This window comes from Passer domesticus, chromosome 3 (assembly GCF_036417665.1).
Source record: "Passer domesticus isolate bPasDom1 chromosome 3, bPasDom1.hap1, whole genome shotgun sequence".
In the NCBI taxonomy this organism is placed as follows: domain Eukaryota; kingdom Metazoa; phylum Chordata; class Aves; order Passeriformes; family Passeridae; genus Passer; species Passer domesticus.
In genome coordinates, this window is record NC_087476.1 from 65,821,035 (window position 1) to 65,839,402 (window position 18,368).

Genomic DNA, 18,368 nt, shown 5'->3' on the forward strand with positions numbered 1-18,368 from the left:
GGCAAACGCCCTACAATACTTTTAACCATCAAGAAAGTTAAAGAAAAATATTTCCTTATACAGCAGAATATCTAATCCAGTTATGGACAGAGAAAACCAAAATATGGTCTGTCTAAAAAGTGAAATAGGCACAAGTTTTTAAGATTGAACTTAGTGCAGAATGGGCACCATTTTTATTTGTAAAGACTATTAGTATGCCAATATTAGCAAATGTCAGAGCAAAATGTAAATTTCTTCTACTTTAATGATGTTTTATATTTTGCCATATATTCCACAAGCAGTCTGAAATACAACCATTATCTAAACACCCTAAATTTTGTTTCTGTACTATTCTAAACAACAACTTTCTAGAAGTAGCTTTACTCACGACACAACACACTGAAAATGTTCTTTGCAAACCAGCAGCATATCATATTGATCAGATAATCTTTCCAATTTATTATTCAGAAAAATCAGGTAGAACAAACCTACAAGCTACAATATGTGTCTTCAATGTTATGTACTCAGATCTTTAATTGTGGAAGAGAATCTATGCTGCATAATAGACCAAAGCAATAGAAATGGGTAGATAATCTGAAAATGAATGACCAATCTTCATACTGAAATGTGTATGAATATTAATAATTTCTAAATTATGCAATGTTTGAATGTTTGTAAATAGTTACCCATAAGTAACTTTACTTTTGGAGTACTTACTGGAATCCTATAGGGAGACACTGAGCACCATGCTTGAACACCCAAAGGCTGGGGATGAGCTTTAAAGAAAATACCATCATACTAAAAGAGAAACTCCAAAAGTTTTATTGAGATTTCAACAGACATTGAAAAAAATATTGCATAATGATTGAAAACATAACATCTTAAACAAAGTAGCAATGTGGTATCAAGTAAAAGAAAGACTGGAACAGCTGTCTATATATGCTGTATGGAACATGTACCAGGAAAGGGATATGACATTTTTAAAATTCAAGGGCAAATGTGAACAGGTCACATTTTGATAGACTGACTATACACCATAGATGTTTTACAAACTGCATAGCAGTGTAAAAAAAGTTTTATCCTAAGTATACTGTATTTCTGCATTTGGAGCAGTTTACAAGGCAGATATGTTGTTTACAACATTGATATTTTAATAGCTCTGGATTCTCATAAAAAATAAACTAATTTAACAAAAAAGCCTGTATCTACATTTGAAAAAAAAAAGTGCATGTATTGAGAAATAGTGTTATTTCTTAAAAAGAGTACTTTAAAAGTTCACTTTAATAGATCAACAACTGATGATACTTTCAATGCAGTTCTGCACTGTGCTACAAGCGAGGTTCTAACACCAGTTCCTCTAACTGAACATCCTCTTTTCCATAAGCACCAAGACACGTGCCTGCCTACTGTACTTAGCAGGGTTCTGGGGAGTTACGAAGAATGCAGAGTACCAAAACCACCACATTGCTCACTAAAAGATACCAGTAACCCAAGACAGATGTTTTGAAGTAGATTTAGCCATAAATGCGAGCATTATCTCCTCAACTTTCAGGATCCTTCCAGTCACACAACTACTTTTAAACACTGAAGAGCAGCAGCAAGGAGCCATTAGAGCTGAAAGACAAGAACTGATGAAAGTCTCCTGCCTTGTGTACTGAAGAATTTGTGGGTAATGAGCATTTCAACGCATTCAAAGAACCAGGCTGGGGGTGTAAGATTCCTACCTAAAACAGAGTTGGTATAGTCAGATCTGTACTTGAATCTAGATTCTCCTTTCCAGATAACTCTGGTAACAGCTAAGAATTACTGCAAACGTTGCTAACTTCTGTAGAGGGTTTACTCCTTTCTCCTCTTTACACAATAAAGAAGAGAAGTTGTGGAATGAGAACATGCAGTTTGAAGATCTAGGCAAAGCTTCTATTTGAGTTCTTATAATTTCAACTCATGGCACTGTTTTTTGGGCTTTTTTTTCTGGGCACCTGTAGCACTCTGAATAGAAAAAAAGGCAGTGAATGTTTAGCTGGACTGAATCCAGAATGGGAAATGCACGGATACCAAAGCTGTGAACTGCAGCCAGATTAGCCATAAACAAGTGTCTGGTACAGAAATTACAAGTAATAAATTTAGCCATTTTTGTAAACATCTCCTCCTTACTAATCTCTTTTTTTTTCCTATAATGGAAATACACACTGTATTTCTTTGTTCCGAGCTCTGGTCTCTTTCTGTTTTAGTTTTGTGGCACAGTTGCTAAGTGCAACAGGCTAGAGACACCAACAGTAATACAAACAAGTTGGAAAGTCAGTTCAAGTTATTAAAGTTTTGCTATACCAGGCCATTTTTCAAAGCATGTATTCTCTGTTCACAAATGCTTTTTAAGATCTTTTCTTATGGAAGACTGGAAGCAAATTGGAGTTATTGGTTTAACAAATGTGGATTAACATAACATTTCTGATATGCCTTATACAATTAACAAATCATGTCTCATCTTATGAAGATGATACATTTGCTATACATACTAGTAATTTAAAATGCTCCTTAGAAAAGCAGCATTTTTATAGACAAATTAACAGAATATGAGACAATACATGTCACAATACCACAGAACAAGTAAAGCCCTTTCATTAGCTGCACTATAAATTCATAACTGTTCATCACATACTTTGAATTTCTGACTGCTCAAGCAATTTAACCCTCAGCCAACTGCAGGACAAGGAAAAATTTTCTGAACATTTGACATTGATATTACTGTAGGTGTGAGAGTAAAAAATAGTATTCCATGGTTTTAGCTCTAAAAGTTTTGCTCCCAGAAGTAAAACAACTTGTTAAGAGTTCAGAAGAAAAAAATAGCAATTGGTGACATGTCAAAACAAAGTTGTACTAAAAATTAAGCTGCTGTAATTCTGAGTTCACTTATACCATTCCTAAAAAACCTTTCTTTTGAGAAAAGCTGATCCTAGATCACCTGTTAACTAGGAAGAGCACTAGAACACTGATTTAATGAGAAAAGATGTGCTTAAAAGCTGTGTTTGAGACATCTATTATAAAGTTTTGAATTCTTCCTTATCTTTCAAATATTTGGATTATAATTTGTTTAAAAAAAAAACCATAGAAGGTACAGGATTTGGACAGGACTTCTCTCTCACTACAATTCAGTGTTTCCTATCCAAATGTGGATACCATTTAGAGGCCATTTTTGAAATGTTATCAGTCAACAGCTACATGGGCACCAGTGAATCAGAAAACACACCTTAGGATTTTGTTCTTAAATTACATAAGTTAGATAAAACTACCCTGTCCAGCAAGTTCCGAATTTTTCAAACATTAAGGCAACTTTCATTGCTTTCCAGCTAAACAGTACTATAAAAAATAAATGTCACTTCAAACCTTATATACACAGTGACAGAGTAGATTTAGCTAGAAAGTATCTTTAGTACATTAATAAAGTGTCTCGTAATATTACCGAGGTTACATCAGGTGCTTGAGTGTATGTGCAATTGGAGTGGTGCAGCACTTAAAGTACTGGCTTCAAAACAGAGCGCAGTGACCGTCCCTCCTTGGTGAGCTCTCGCGTCACACACATGCACGGCAGCGGCACAGCCTCCTCTCTTCTCTCCACAGCGTTGTAGCTACACTTCTTCAGGTGGTCAGCCATGCTCACGATGTCAGCAAACTTCCACTCGTTCACAGTACAAAAGGCTGTACTGAAGCGCCAAACCTAGGAAACAAGCTGCACTTAGGCTCACAGTGCTTCAAGACACCTGAGCTCAGAGCAGGAAATCACACGCTTGTGCTACAGAACTTTCAGATAATGTTGCCAATAACTCATACTAAAAATCAACATGACAAAAATACACTATACAGAACTTAGTATTAGAACCTATTAGGCTGATTCAGACTCCAAGACAACTCTGAACACTTGGAAAAATAAAGGCAATATTTTTTGTGTCCACAAAATAGATACAATCGGAAGTTAAATTATAAGGTATTTTAAGACCAGCCACAACAGTTTGTTTCTTATCAATTTGTGCAGCTCCAAATGAGTGCTGCAAATATTTTGCAGTTTGGGTTGGGGAGAATGGTAAAAACTGCATTACACAAAGGTCATCCAAAGGTCCAAAGGTTATACATTATTTCAGTATTTAAGGCATTCAGTACCAAGGCAATAGATATGATCTCAACAGACTTGAAAATAAAAATTGCTGTAAACACTACACAGGCAAGAAAAGCAAACTTTGTAGGCAGCTTTCCCACTTCTATGGAATATTGATCTTAAAGCAAATCATCAAATAATCTTTTAACATTTTAAAATATTGGAAAAAACACAAGCTAATTTACTTACATACAGCAAAAGCTATACAGACTCTACTTCTATTTCTTGAAGTGTGAAAAAGACTGTTGCATAGAAAAAGTGAAAATTGCTGCAGGTTGTCTCAATCTCTTTCTTGAAAAGTTATTACACCAAAATCCAGTAGTAACAGACATAATATTAAGAGAAAAACCAGAAACAGGACCAATAGAATACTTTCACCTTCAAACAAACAAACAAAAAAAAACCAAAAAAACAAAAAAAAAACAAAAAAAAAACAAACAAAAAAAAAAACCAAAAAAAACTTACCTTTTCTTTTACCTGCCAAGAACTTCCTTCTGGGCACTTTCTCTTCTCCCAAAGCAGTATCACCATTCCACGTGCTTGAAGCAAGCTTCCACACACATCTCTCATTAAACGTGACACTCTTGAAAGCTGGCATAAGCTAAAGCCATCTAGAAAACTAGCAATGTGCTGCAGCACCTCAAAAGGCAGACTACTCAGATGGTCATTGTGTAGTCCAATTAAGCAGCTTTTTGCTGGTTCTACTAATACTGTGGATATACAAGGCTGAACTCCAAATGACCGTAAGTGGCGGTCATGAATAATTTTTGCCCCTTGTGTTGAAGGGCAAAACCTTCGTTGAGAATATGTGCACCCATAATATGCTAAAGGACACCTCTGCTCCATCCAGCCATTAAGGCCAGCATGAATGTCTCCATGCACATTCTTAAAATGCGACGAAAATTCATTCCTTCTAAACAACTGTCCACAAACAAATGTAAACATTGAACGCTGTTTGGTTTGGTATCTAGCCACATATTCCAATACCAAATCCAATCCAAGGGTCTGGAATGGACTTGGATTTGAGAGCTGTGGGTTGGCATGATCACATGCGGAAGCTGAAGCTATTTCCCCCACCATTGTATTTGTGGCCAATATAGCAGATGGGAGAGAAAACGTCTGGGTCCCAAAGTCAACGTGATACACATCGACAGCACGACTTTCTGATATCCCCCTACCTCCGGGAGAATCTCCTAGGCAAAACAACAGAGCTGCAGTGATTAGATCAATTCCCTGAAGACCCATAGGATCTTCTGTTATCTCCAAATCTGATGTATCAACAGCTTTGTCTTCTTTTGGTGTCGACCAATAATGGTTAACAAGGAATCTGTACGATCGATGCCGTAAAAGTGAAAATGCATCTATGTTTCTCAATCTTTCTTGCTCTACTTGTCTCTCCAACATTTCTTCTTCATTAGCATTATGGGGAAGCAGTACATTATTAGCATTGCCATTAACTAAGTGATCAGCTGGTATTACTTCAACTTGTGCTGTTACAGGGCAGGAGCTGCAAGACTGTAATGCTTCATCATCATGAGATGCAGTACATTCACCATTTGCTACACTGGATGGTTTTGAATTAGATACACCAAGATCTTCAGTGTGGTCCAACACCTTTGAACATTCATTTTCTACATGAAAGCCATTACACAAAAGTGAGGAGTTACTAGGGTTTAAATTTAAGTCATGGTTTTGCACTACATCATAACAAATATCACAAGAACCATTTTGCTCCATTTGTGAATTTTGACTCAGGCTATCAAAGTTAATTCCCCCAACTGCTCCTACATTATCTTCATCCGGATTTTCAGAGTCAGACTTTTTATCCTGAATAACGCCACTAGAAGCTTGTTCTTTAATCTTGGGATCTTCTTTCATTTCATGTGGTGAAATGCAGAGGTTTGAACTTAACATACCAATGTCCCTTGTAGCTGTGTTCAGGATATCCAGAGCAGCAGCTAAACTCCTCGTGGTTTCTACAGTAGCTTGATAAAGTGCACCATAGGACTCTTCATCTACAGGCATCAAACCGTTGGTATGCACTGTATCAGGGGCACTTGGTTTGACAGAGGTTTGCTCTCTGGATTCTGGTATTTGATCACCTGCTTTTGACATCATAGTTGCTACTTTAAGTGATTCTAATAACATGCGCTGGTCTTGAAGAGCCAAAGCCATATCTAGCTGCTCCACTTCATCAACATCTTTACTCAGGTTTTCGTAGGATTTTCGGTCAGCATAACTGACTGGCCATCTATTCCACTCCATGGTACAACATACCACGCTTGCAGGACAAACTTCTAGATGATCAGCAATTTTATTTCGGGCTACTATGAAGGGACATCCAAAGCCACTATTCAAACAAGGCACTCTTTCAAGTGGACATAGCATGCGATGTTCCTCAGCTTTACATGAGTGAAAAACTGCTCCACAAACTAAGGGGCAGCCAATCAAATCACAGGAAATGCCCGGCTCTGGTCTGGTCATACAACGACGGCTGACACAGTTCACACAGTGTAAGTGTTGCTGATGTTCCTCCATGACTGTAAATCCAATTCTGAGTAAAGAGAAAAGAGACAACAGCATAGAATATTAACTCAATATTGTTAATATTTACTAGCTACTATTTGCAGTTTTGCATGCTTGATCAGCAGACATTTTAAGAAAACATGTATGTAACATCTTATTTCAAAGAACTGGTGCTTAAAAGTTAAGCTGAAAATTAAAAAAATACACATTTGCATCAGAGCCCAGGTCTAACATATGCAACTTCAGTAAAAATGTTGTATAATCCTTCACTGTGGAATAGCCCCTTTTCCCTGCTCATTGCAAAAAGATCATTCCATAAAAAACAAAAAATGATCTTTGACTATGCAGCCAACAATTATAAACTATACAATTGCACAGAGTACAGAGACAAAATAAAGCAAACCAGATTCATCCTCATGTCAAATTCTCAAAGTTAAACAGAGGCAACCTGTTCCCCAGGGTGCCTGTTACCACCTAAGCTGCTGGCACCCTCTTCTTGTAGTTCTGTTTAAGGCAAACTGCAGCTTTCAGCGAGGATCTCAATTCTATGCCATGTCCCATTCTCTCCCCACTCCCTGTTTCTGACAGACTGCAGTCCTTTACAACAACTTCTTTTTCATCATCTAAAGCCTATAGCCCCCTCCCTTTATTTTCCACAGCAGTTGTTGTACAAGAGTAGCAAATAATACTACATAATTACACTACATATTAAATAAGTCCTTTTATTTCACTGCAAACATTTACGCAAAACTTCAGTTGCCTACATGGTCCTATCTATACGTCCACTTCAACCCACAAAAGGCAATTTTTTAATGCATCCCATGGCCGCCCTGATCACAATACCAGCAATTCAAAGTGTGAGGATATCAACAACTCTGCATAACAAGGCCAAACAGCAATAAAAATCAAAATACATATACATCCATGGTGCAATCTACAACACATTGACACCAACAAAAAATTCAATTCTTTCTTGTGGAAAAATAAACAAAAACCAAAGAAAACAAAGAAGAGCAAACTTTGTCTCTTTGTGTCATACTTTGAGAAAGTCTGGAACAGCTCACCAGCTGGAGTGTAGACCCACACAAGTTACCAAGATCTCCCCTATGCTCTTACAAACTTACAAACTCCCTCTTAGAAGTGATATCAGCAGGGATTAAAGTTCAGAGGTATCAGTGAATGGCTTGTACAGAGCCAAATCTCAAAAATACTGTTTCAAAAATACCTTGCTCATTCCATCTTCTCCTTACTTCTCTCCCTCTAGCAATTTTCTTGAGAAATAAAATGTCCAAATAATTTAGGTTAATAAAAATGGTTCCTTATTCTGCTAACAAGTGCTCTCATGCATTGTCTTTAGACTAAACACTTCAGGTTTAATGCATTAAACCTTCTTAAATTAAAATTACTCTAAACTATAAAAAGAGAACTGCTTCTCTTAAAACTGAAGGCAAAAGGAAACAAAAGCGCCTTTTAGACACTCCACTTTAAATAATCTAAAGCATTTAAACAGAAATATATGTGACACCTCACTCACTTGTATTCTTTTATAATGCTTTGAAATTCATGCCAACTTTAAGCAGCAATCAGTCCTCATCCCCCCATGCTTCGTAATTTGGATAACTTAAATATTTTAGCCACCCACTCTCCTGAACACTTTTAACAAAAAAGCATATGTGCTACACTTAGCAGGCAAAACACAGCTGAATTTCCCCCGCCATACCTTAGCATTTATATACTGAGTAACAGTAAGTTTCAAATAAACTGTCAAGCGTATCAGTCGCTGGACTCAGTGACTGACTTGTTCAACATTTTTGCAAACATCTCTGGCACACAACCTTCCTTTGACTTGCAAATTAAATCAGATAGCATCTACTACAAAGAGATTAAACATGTTCAATAAAGAATGAAAAAATTATTTGACTTCTCTGAAGATAATTTTAGTTCTTCCAGCAAAGCCCTCTCTGAGTAATTCTTGCCAAATACCGTGGCCTGCTGCTAGACCAAAGAAAATCTCAGAAATTTCCATCAATACTGAAACCAAGCTACTCCTCCTCAAGTCAACAGGTGAACAGAGATCAAAAGGAAGCTCTGAGGTTATGTGTGCATTTTAAAGTGAATAAGACAAAATGGAAACAGTACTGAAAAAGACAATTGCTAGTGTATAATGCCAGCGTCTTTAGAGAGCCCAGCCCCTACTTCATCTATCTAAACAGAGTCCTGCTCCCATAAAGCAACAGCCTGCTCACTTCGAGCTGGCCGGAAGTGAGTCACTGGGAGAGCACATGTCTGTGCTCAGGGCAGGAGTACCTATGACTCTCTTAACATGGGACAGTGTGCTGCTAACTGGGCTCAGCTGCACAGGTCTCACCTGCCCATGAGGGTACCCGGGATGGCCTCTGCCTCACTGTGGGGTTCATGCATGCTCTCACCGTATCGAGCAGCTTCACCACCCACTTGACAGCACCCCAGGTGAAGAGAGAGCACTCATGTCATGAGCTGCCAATGCCCTTTCCCACGGGTGGAAAAGCTGGGTACAGTCTGACAGCAGCCAGGGGCAGGACTGGGCTGCCCCGGGGGCTGCTGCCGCATGGCTCCATGCTGGGCACAACCCGGCGTGTGGAGTGGCTGCAGACACACGTCCTTTCCAGACCCTCATGGCTGTCTGCAGCCATTCCATACCGACTGTGACACTTGCACTTCAGTGGGAATTTCACATCAGCACCATCAGATCATGTCAAGATGTGTCACATGACAGCAATTTGGGCCAAAATTGTACAGATTTTGGGCAAGGTGAATCAGCCACCTTCACTCAACCCAGAAGGGGGACATATGTCAATTATATTGGATAAATGGCACACACTGCCAAGCCAGCACTATTCTACTGCTTCTAGGCCAAAACTGGCCCACATGCAGCAGCTCAGAACACAGTCACACCGAGCTCGTGTTTGCCTGCACCGTTTCTGGAGACATACCCTAAATTAGTCAACCATCATTAAATAGTATCTTTAAATAGCCTGAGCTTACACAGAACATTCTATTAAGACAGTAAAACATCCTCCTCCCCAGCACACTATCTTGGTCTTTACAAGTCAGATTGTGAAACTTGAGTTGCACAATGATACTGACTTTTCTCAGGCTCCTGAACTCCTTTCAGTCATAAGCTAATATTCATCAAAACTTGATTATTTCATATAAGCAAATTACCTTTCAAAGTAAGAAGGAAACAATATCTAGTGAAAACATCGAGTATCACTAACAGACAGTGTATGAAAGCCAAAGCTGACACTAAAATCCCAAGCCCTATCAATAGCTAGATGCTAATTTGTTCTATTACAGATGCTTCAGGTTGTTTTATCAAGAAACAGTTATGCACAAAGTCGATTAATTAGATGAAGTAACTTATTCTCTCAGTTTCTACCAACAAGAATTTTACTGGTCACCTAGAAGCTTGATATTAATTGCCACTTATCTTAAAATTCAAATCCTTTGGCTCATTTCCTAAACATAAAATTTAAAATATCTTCAGACATCAGTAAATGAAATAGATGAAGTAGCAGAACATTTACTAAAATTCTGCATTCCGCTTAACTACTGCAAAACTTCAATTTTGTCAGAATGTTGCATTTTATTTATGAGTTACTACAAAGTCCCTTTAAATACATTAAATATCCTTTTATGCATTTTTAATTTTAATGTTTGAGCTTCAAACTCAAAAGCTGTTTTGGGCAGTCATGAATTCCTGAACTGCTTGAACTACTTTCTGCTTCTGGTATAATTCCATTCTTAAATTGCAATTAGGTCCACAGACAAAAAAAAAAAAAAAAAAAAAAAAAAAAAACCAAAAAAAAACAAAACCAAAAAAACCACCAAAAAAACAAATGACCCTATAAAACTGGTAAAATAAATAGATAAGACCTCAAGAATTAGCACACTGATTAATCAGCAAATGGCCATGACTCATTCTATTTTGTAAGCCAACTTTGTAAATCACAGAACTTAGCACCTCTTTCATTCATAGATTAAGAGCATTCACATATGAATAATTTCCCATTAAAGAACCACGACCAATATATCATTAGTACTATACTGAGAACAAGAACCACCCTCTTCCCAAATATTGCTTTGTAAAGAAAAAACCTGTTCGGTAAAGGGGAGATAAAATTCTCGCTGGAGGTAAGAAGTGTTTTTATTTCCTCTAATGCAGCAAACTGAAAGGGCTAACAAAGAATGTCATTGCTGACATAAAGAAAAATACCTGTTGTTGGAACACCAATAATATTTACAGAGTTTATATCCCACTGTGTTCCTTGTCACAATATGGTCAGAAGACAGTGTCAGATCAATGACTACAGCAGGAATGAACAGCTGTCCTTTTCTGATAGTGTAGTGTCAGCAACCAGCTTCAGTTCCTCCAGTTCAGGGTGCTGAAGTACATACACTTGACTGTTACTAGCAGAGAAACCTAAAAATACATCCCGTTCCAGTGAGGTGACCACTGCTCTCAGAATTTGTGCCATCACTTGATGTTATTGTACATACTATACAGTCAGCTGACTAAATCAGCCAGAACATGCTTTGAAAATCTGTCATAATTAAAAGGATTAAAATTCCAGCTGCTACAGCCACGTGATTTCCAGTTGCTGTTGTAACACAAACATTAAAATAGCATAATAAGGGTTTCAGATACACACAATGCTTCAGCTGCAAGTGTGAGCTCTCACTTTCTTCTATGTCACAAAATCTGTACTTAGTATTATCAAACCCAAAGCCTGCTTGCTCACTCTCTCCTATATGAATACTTTGGAGCCAATAAGACAGGAAATCCCAGCAACCATTACTGCCATTGGAGCTCTCCATTACACAGCCCCCTATTTTTCATCAAATCTATGAAGTTCAACTACCTTTAAGACTCTTCTATCAAATTCAACTGAAGAGACCAACAGGTTCTTAAGTTACTGCTTCAAGGAAGTAGAAGACTAGACACACACAAGCTGTATTACAGGTTTAAACTCCCAGGAGCATCTAAATCCACCCACAAGCAAATACATGCAAAAAATTTTCAAAACTTCCATACTAAAAAATTCCCTTCTGTTTTGGACACTGCAGAAGCGATGCCGTAAGTTTTAGCTTTTATAGTTTTCAGATCCTGTACTGCATTAGTCTATAACTCTGAACTCCATACAGAGTTAGTTAGTCCTCGTCACAGTTTGGCCAGACAAAACAATCCTTCCAGGCCTGAGAACCAAGGTCATCATCACAGCCTCAGGCCTGAAAAGTATAGACAAAAGTAAATTGGGGGGGAGCAAACTAGGGGAGTGTGACTTCATTACCTGAAGCTGTAATTGGACAATTAACCCGATATGCAAATAGACTAAACTTGTATCTGCCCAAAAAACTCATGACCATCATCCATCCTGAATATAGCCTCTGCGAGGCTCCTGCCCTGCCCAAGGTGTACCTGTTAAAGGCCTTTAATAAATGCTCACTTTAACTCTGTTGAGCCTCTGTTCAAGGTAGCCAGTCCAAGGCATCAGAAGAGACAGCTGTATATCTTCCACCTTCTTCCCAGGTTTCTGTTAGGAGCTTCTCTCTCAGATGCCAAATTTAATTTCTCAACCTTACACGATACTAATTACCACCCCCTACCCCTACGTTCATCAGGACAACCCTGATTTCTGTCACAACAAGGTAGACCAGGGAAGCTAAAACTACATTCAAAACAGTTGGATGGATGAGTGTTCACTGCATTCTCAAACATAAATTCATCCACAACAAAGATGAGAGCATCTTCCCTGGCTGGTAGTGACTGCACATACTGAATATAGTAGAACAAGTTTACATTAATTTATTGTTAATCACTGAAAACATGAAAAGAGCTCCTATTACTAAAGCCCAAACTACTATGTAAGCAGGACGCTACTTCAACCATTACCATTGTAGTCTCCAGCTATTATTATGTATTTCACAAAAGAGGCAGAAAAGGTTTACACTAAAACATGGCTTTTTACTGGAAGGAAAAAAAAACCTCAGGGGAACACACACTTCTGGAAAGATTCTAGTTTAATCAGTGGTCTAGCATTGAAGGACTATATACTAGCTGCTTTCTTAAGCATAAATCAAAGTTACCTATCCACCTCACAAACAAACCACACCAGAAAAAGAGAAAAAGAGAAATCTCTAACTATAGCAGAAATAGTGAACACTAGAATTATAGGGAATTGCAACCTTTTTTATGCCAACCTTATAAAGAAGGCTTTCCCAAATATCCTTTCTTCCTAGTGGCAAACCATCTTCCTACAATTCACAGAATACAGTGCAATTATTTCCTCCCAAATCATTGCGGCCAGAAAAAAAAAAAAAAGTAGAATTCAAGGGGAAAAGAGCCAAAGCAAAACACTGCTTGGACTGAAGTGGACCCTCCCCTGATGCCCTACCTGCCTGGCTTTGTTACATTTTAGAACAGAAGCTCTGATGAAATGACAGCACACTTTCTTTTAACCTTTTTAAACTCAGTTAAGAGTGCTAAAAATCATAAGCAAAACTACTAGGCTTTTCTTTAGAGTACTTTTGTGACAGATCTGCCATGCATTCTTGCTTCTTTGACAGATTTCCAAGAGAAGAAACCCAAAGACCTCAATGTGCCTTTGGGCACACACGGACACAGGACAACAGCACGAGGAACAGCTACACTTGCTGCATGGCTCAGGCACAAAAGCACTCTACCTGTTGAGGTGGTGACTGGGCAGAATCAGCTAGAGAGCCAGTAGATTTCATGTGTAAAGCACTTCTGAACTTGAACACAGTGTGACTCCTCGATTGCTGCAGATTCTGCAAGAAATGAGATCAGAAGTAAGGTTTCACTTCAGGTGTAGACATTACTTTCTGTATGTACAATCCCCTGAAAAGGTCATGTGCTTACACTGTCTGGGGCTACAAACACTGAAATTTTTTTTAGATTTATGGGACTATAAACAAGTTTTTAATAGACTTCCCAAGTACAACCTAATTTCTGTCATTTTAGCTTATTGCTAGCTGTTAGTCACACTGGATGGTAACCTAATTATATTTAAGGCTGTAAGAGATTATTAAAAGTTATTATTCTGAGCTACTGCACTTAATTCACTGCTTTGACCACTTCAGGGAAAAAAAAAACAACCCCCTAAACTTATATGAAAGATTGCAACAGCTGGAGAACTAAAAGAAATAAATAAATTTAGATCCTTTTACAAACTTCATTTTAGTCTAGTTAAAATTTGTCCATCTTCAGTCTTCATACATGGGAACTTACTGAGTAGTTGCTTACTATTAAAAAGCTTTTTACTGTAACAAGATGCTTCTTCCATTCTTTCATTCCCAAGGATTACCACTAAAACTTGAGAGAGGTGAAATCGAGGTGATATACCCAAAGGAACAATGATATTCTTATCCCAAGACCAATTCACAAATCCTCCAGAAAAGCAGGAAAGAAAATAAGCTATTTCTCAGTAACCAGAAACAGAACTACTGGAAAAAAATAATGCGTTCTGTATTACAGTAGGTAGTTTTAACCACCCAAAAGAAGCCAAAAATAAATCCTTCTTATGTAATATTTTAATTCATACATGCTGCTGCTGAAGAATTCCTGACCTCTGCATACTTACAGAAATCAGGCCAAACATCTCATTAATATACTGTTTCAGGTCTTACTACACAAGTTCAACTAGGTTCCATGGCAAAATGAGAAAACAACTTTAAAGTAAATAGACCATGAAAGCAACTTCTCTCCAACATCCTACACTGAAGTGCAACGTCATATATTCTATCCATATTATTTTTTCTGTTAAAAATATACCCTTGTTAGTAGATAATGGCCTGACAAATATGTAGCAAAATAGACAGTACACAAAAAAAAATTAACAGACATACCCACAAGGATACCTTATCAGATTACAGTGAAGTAGAAAATATTTTGTCTCAAAATATTTTGAAAAATTTGAAGTAAACTAAAAATATTTGATATTATAAGACAAAGTTTTAACAACTTTATTCTATTTTCAGGTATTTCCCTTTCTTATCAAATCAAAGACACTTTTTGCAGCAACTGTCAGGCTTTTCCCCCTTCCAAGCTGCTTGGTTTTAAGACCAACAAAACAGTAAAAAAATTATAGTTTTAAATAAAACTACTATCTAAATAAAACCTCAACCATCCCAAACAGTTGACAGAAAGCTGGGAATATAACTCATAGTGAGCATGTTATACTAGCTTTTTCAATATGTTTCTAATATGAATGAAGAACTGGAAAACACCAACATCTTTACTACAAGTTTGTACAGCATTTTAGGACATACGGTTATTCATCAATTTGTTACCTCTAATATAATTTAGACCACCTTTTCCAAATGTCAACAGGCTTGATGCTATTTCTTTTTGCCCAAGGACTCCAGCTGAACGGTCCTATCCAAACACATTCCTTATCTGGTGACAACAGTGACTCAGACAAAACAAGGTTTTGTAAGAGCATTAAAGCTTTGCCAATAAAGCACACTCCTATAAAGATCCTGTTTGCAATGAATCTATCACAACAACAAATTTCTCTGTCAAGCAGGACTTTTGGAAATTTACAGTTTGTACTAGAGAAGTTTCTAAATAGACAAATAAGAGCCTGAACTTCAACAAAACACCACCCACCTTCCAGCACCTCTGCAGCAGTCTGAACCAGGTATCACACTCAGCCTGAACCACTACCTAAAGTTTTACAAGAACAGCTGTAACTACACCACTCAAAAACTTACCTCACCATGCCTCTCATTCTCAAGTCTTAAGTTTAGACCTATAATTTTTTGATCGTGATCTCACATTAAGAGCTCAGACCAATGTTGGACATTTGGTAAGAAAGAGCACGATCTACTCAAGTGGATGTTGTATTGACTGTAGGGGTTTGCAGGGTCCTGAAGCTTCAAACAGAACCAAAAGATTACTAAAAGATTATAATAAGACACCAAGTGTCACATCAGAAACTATTAAAAACTTGCAAAGTAAGTCAGAGTCTAGAGCTCCCCTGGCATTTTAACTCTCTTGGCCTGTTTCAGACCAGTTTATATTACAAGACTTTTCAGTCTTTCTCCTTCATTCATTATTGAGATTAGACAGTGCCCTGACACTTCGGACAGCTTACACAGATTTCTCTGTAACCATCAATAATGTAAATATTTGTTTCTTCCTGGTCTGTCCAGGAATACTTACCACCCCTTACACAATGTAACCATCTCACCAAAAGATACATTATCTTTATTCTCATTATGCAGATAAGGAAACTGAAGGGAAATTGTCACCAGTACAATGATGACTATACATGATTCCCTGCTCCCATCTTTATTCTACTAGATCTCATTGCCAGAGGCAAACAGCATTTGCCTCCTTTTAGACAGAGCCCACCAAAGAAATAGGTCTATCGATATGAGGGAAATTTTGCTCCTTTTAGCTCAATTGGACTGAAGGCAAAACAGGGGTTTCTTACACAGCTGAAATCTGCAGCACCACAGGAACTCATTTGAAGACTAATAACCATATGCTTTCTTCTTCACCAAGTTGTAGACTACACCCTCTGCTGTAGACACTCCTTATGACCTAAAAACCTGGCTGTACAAAAGCAAGCAGAAATCTTGTCCAGAAGCTTTCCAGCCAGACATTGCTTGTTGAACATAGCACTTATTTTGCCCATTAGACTTTTAACTTTGAAGTAGGAGGCAAGGGAAATATAACCCGAATTTAAGAAGTTAATTGAGTAAATGCAGAAGATGCACTTTCTTTACTGCAAAAGAAAGAATATACAGGCAGCAGAGTAAAACCACTGCTTTTGCATCACTTTTGCCCATCCTGCCTGGATTCTCCTGTTCTCTAACACCTTCTAACTTTGGAAGCAAATGAGAGAAGAGATCCCACAAAAAGTCTCATCTTGCAATACAATCCCAATTCACTCTCTAATCTATTTCTTCTCTCGACGAAACTTGACCACTAGGGAGAAATTCCACATAGATATTTACATGCATACAGAGTAGAAGACAAAGTAAAGCTGCCAGTGCACTTCAGTACTCCAGGTTCTCGACTTGCTTACCAACAAAGGTCTTCTAATATTTTCTGTACTTCTGGGAGAAGGGTGCAGGGAGGAAGGCCACAGATAACTGAGATCCTCCTCAAACCGCATGCATGCACCTTAAGCCCCCAAATCACAGCACAAGTTAAGATGTATCACATCATCGTGAAGAAGAAGGCAGCAGGTTTCCAGGTACAGGACTTAACCATCAAGTACTCCACACCAATTCTACAGAAAGCAGAGGCGGTATCTTGCCTTAAGTGCTAGCACAAGCAAAGTGAGGCTGTTACTTCAGGGGCACTGGGTTTGGACTAGTATGCTAACAAACACTTCTCTGGCATTATTAACAACACAATCAGCGAAAGGGAAACGAGGATTATGAAAAGCTCCTCAGCCAAATCCGAGTAGAGCTTTACAGAACAAAAGAAAGCCACCTCTCCAGCCCACGGGTTATTTCCCTTAAGAATTTGGAAGACCTGCTGCGAACAACAGCGACGCTAGAACTTTTGGAAGTGAGGCCACACAACTGTCCCAAGACGCGAGCCGTTCAACAAACTGCTGTCACCTCCCTGCACGCCCCTGACTGCCGAGCCGTGGGGTTACAGGGGTACAGCCACACAACCCTCGTTACCTTCAGAAAGGAGGGAAACAAAGGCTCCACCGCACGTCAAAAAACTGCTATTAAAAAAGGGACCGAGAGAAGAGAGAAAACACCACCTCTCGCACGGGCTGAGCACATCTACTCGAAATAACACAAACACGGGGGATTAGAGAAGGATTTCAGCAATACCTCTGGACTATTTGCTCTCCCTCCTTTCACGCAGAAAGGCGACTGCGTTCTCCACAGCCCCAGGCAGACCCCGGCCCCGCGCCCTTCCCACGTGCAATCGCGACACCCCGACAGCACGGCGGGGTCAGAGGAAGCGGCCGCGGCACAGCTCGGCCCGCCGCCACCCGCGGGCCCGGCGGCAGCGGCCGCCCTGCCCGGCCCGGCGCGGCCGCACACAGCCGGCGCTCGGGGCCCCGCGGGGCACGGGGCTGGCGAGGAGCCGGAGCCGCACACCGAGCCCCTCGCGGCCTCTTCCAACGGCGACCCGTCACGGCTGGCGGCGGGGAGGCGCCCCCGGGCGCTCGGGCCCCCGCCGGGCCGCCATTTGTTTACCGCCCGGCTGCCGGGCAGCGGGCGCGGCCGCGGGCGGGACGCAGGGCCCGGCTCTCCGGCACTCGCGGACAGCAGCGGCGGCGGCTCACCCGTCCCCGTCGCTCCGCAGGCAGGCGAGCAGGCGCGGGAGCCTGCACTGCGCCTCGCTCTTTCCCCCGGCCGGGCTCCGGCCGCCGCCGCACTCGGTCCGCTTCTCTTCTCCTCTCTTCTTCTCGCTTCGCTCCGCCTCTCCCGGCCCGGCCTCGCCGCCCGCGGGGCTCCCGGCGCGGCCCCGCTCCGGCCGCGCCCCCGCCGGCCGCGCGCGCGCGCGTGCCAGGGACAGGGCCAGCGAGCGCGCGGGGCGGGGCGGAGCCGCCGGGGGGCGGGGCCGAGGCCCGGGAGCGCGCGCGCGCCGGCGCGGCCCCGTTGCCCCTCGGCGGAGGGGGCGGGGTGCCCGGATGTCGCGCGCGCGCTCCCCGCCCCTGCCCGTTCATCCCCG

General features: G+C 40.2%; 1 protein-coding gene across 4 annotated transcripts; it reads right to left on the reverse strand.

Moving 5' to 3' along the window:
* Positions 1–785: 785 nt before the first annotated feature.
* Positions 786–18,164, reverse strand: FBXO30 (F-box protein 30). Of its 4 annotated transcripts, none has more exons than XM_064413626.1 (4): positions 17,980–18,164; positions 13,379–13,483; positions 4,595–6,683; positions 786–3,694 (listed from the first exon to the last, which is right to left on the reverse strand). In XM_064413626.1, the coding sequence occupies exons 3-4, from the start codon at positions 6,665–6,667 to the stop codon at positions 3,491–3,493; spliced, it is 2,277 nt and encodes a 758-aa protein (XP_064269696.1). In that variant the 5' UTR covers positions 6,668–6,683; positions 13,379–13,483; positions 17,980–18,164; the 3' UTR covers positions 786–3,490. The 4 variants fall into 4 exon arrangements, with proteins under 4 accessions (XP_064269696.1, XP_064269695.1, XP_064269697.1 ...); XM_064413625.1 differs by lacking the exon at positions 17,980–18,164 and adding an exon at positions 17,519–17,655; XM_064413627.1 differs by lacking the exon at positions 13,379–13,483.
* Positions 18,165–18,368: the final 204 nt, after the last annotated feature.

Coding starts and splice junctions, on each gene's coding strand:
- FBXO30 (XM_064413627.1), bottom strand. CDS start 6,667: ATGGAGGAACATCAGCAACACTTACACTGTGTGAACTGTGTCAGCCGT. Junction 3,695..4,594: donor CTTGGCAGGTAAAAGAAAAG/GTAAGTTTTTTT, acceptor CTTGTTTCCTAG/GTTTGGCGCTTCAGTACAGC.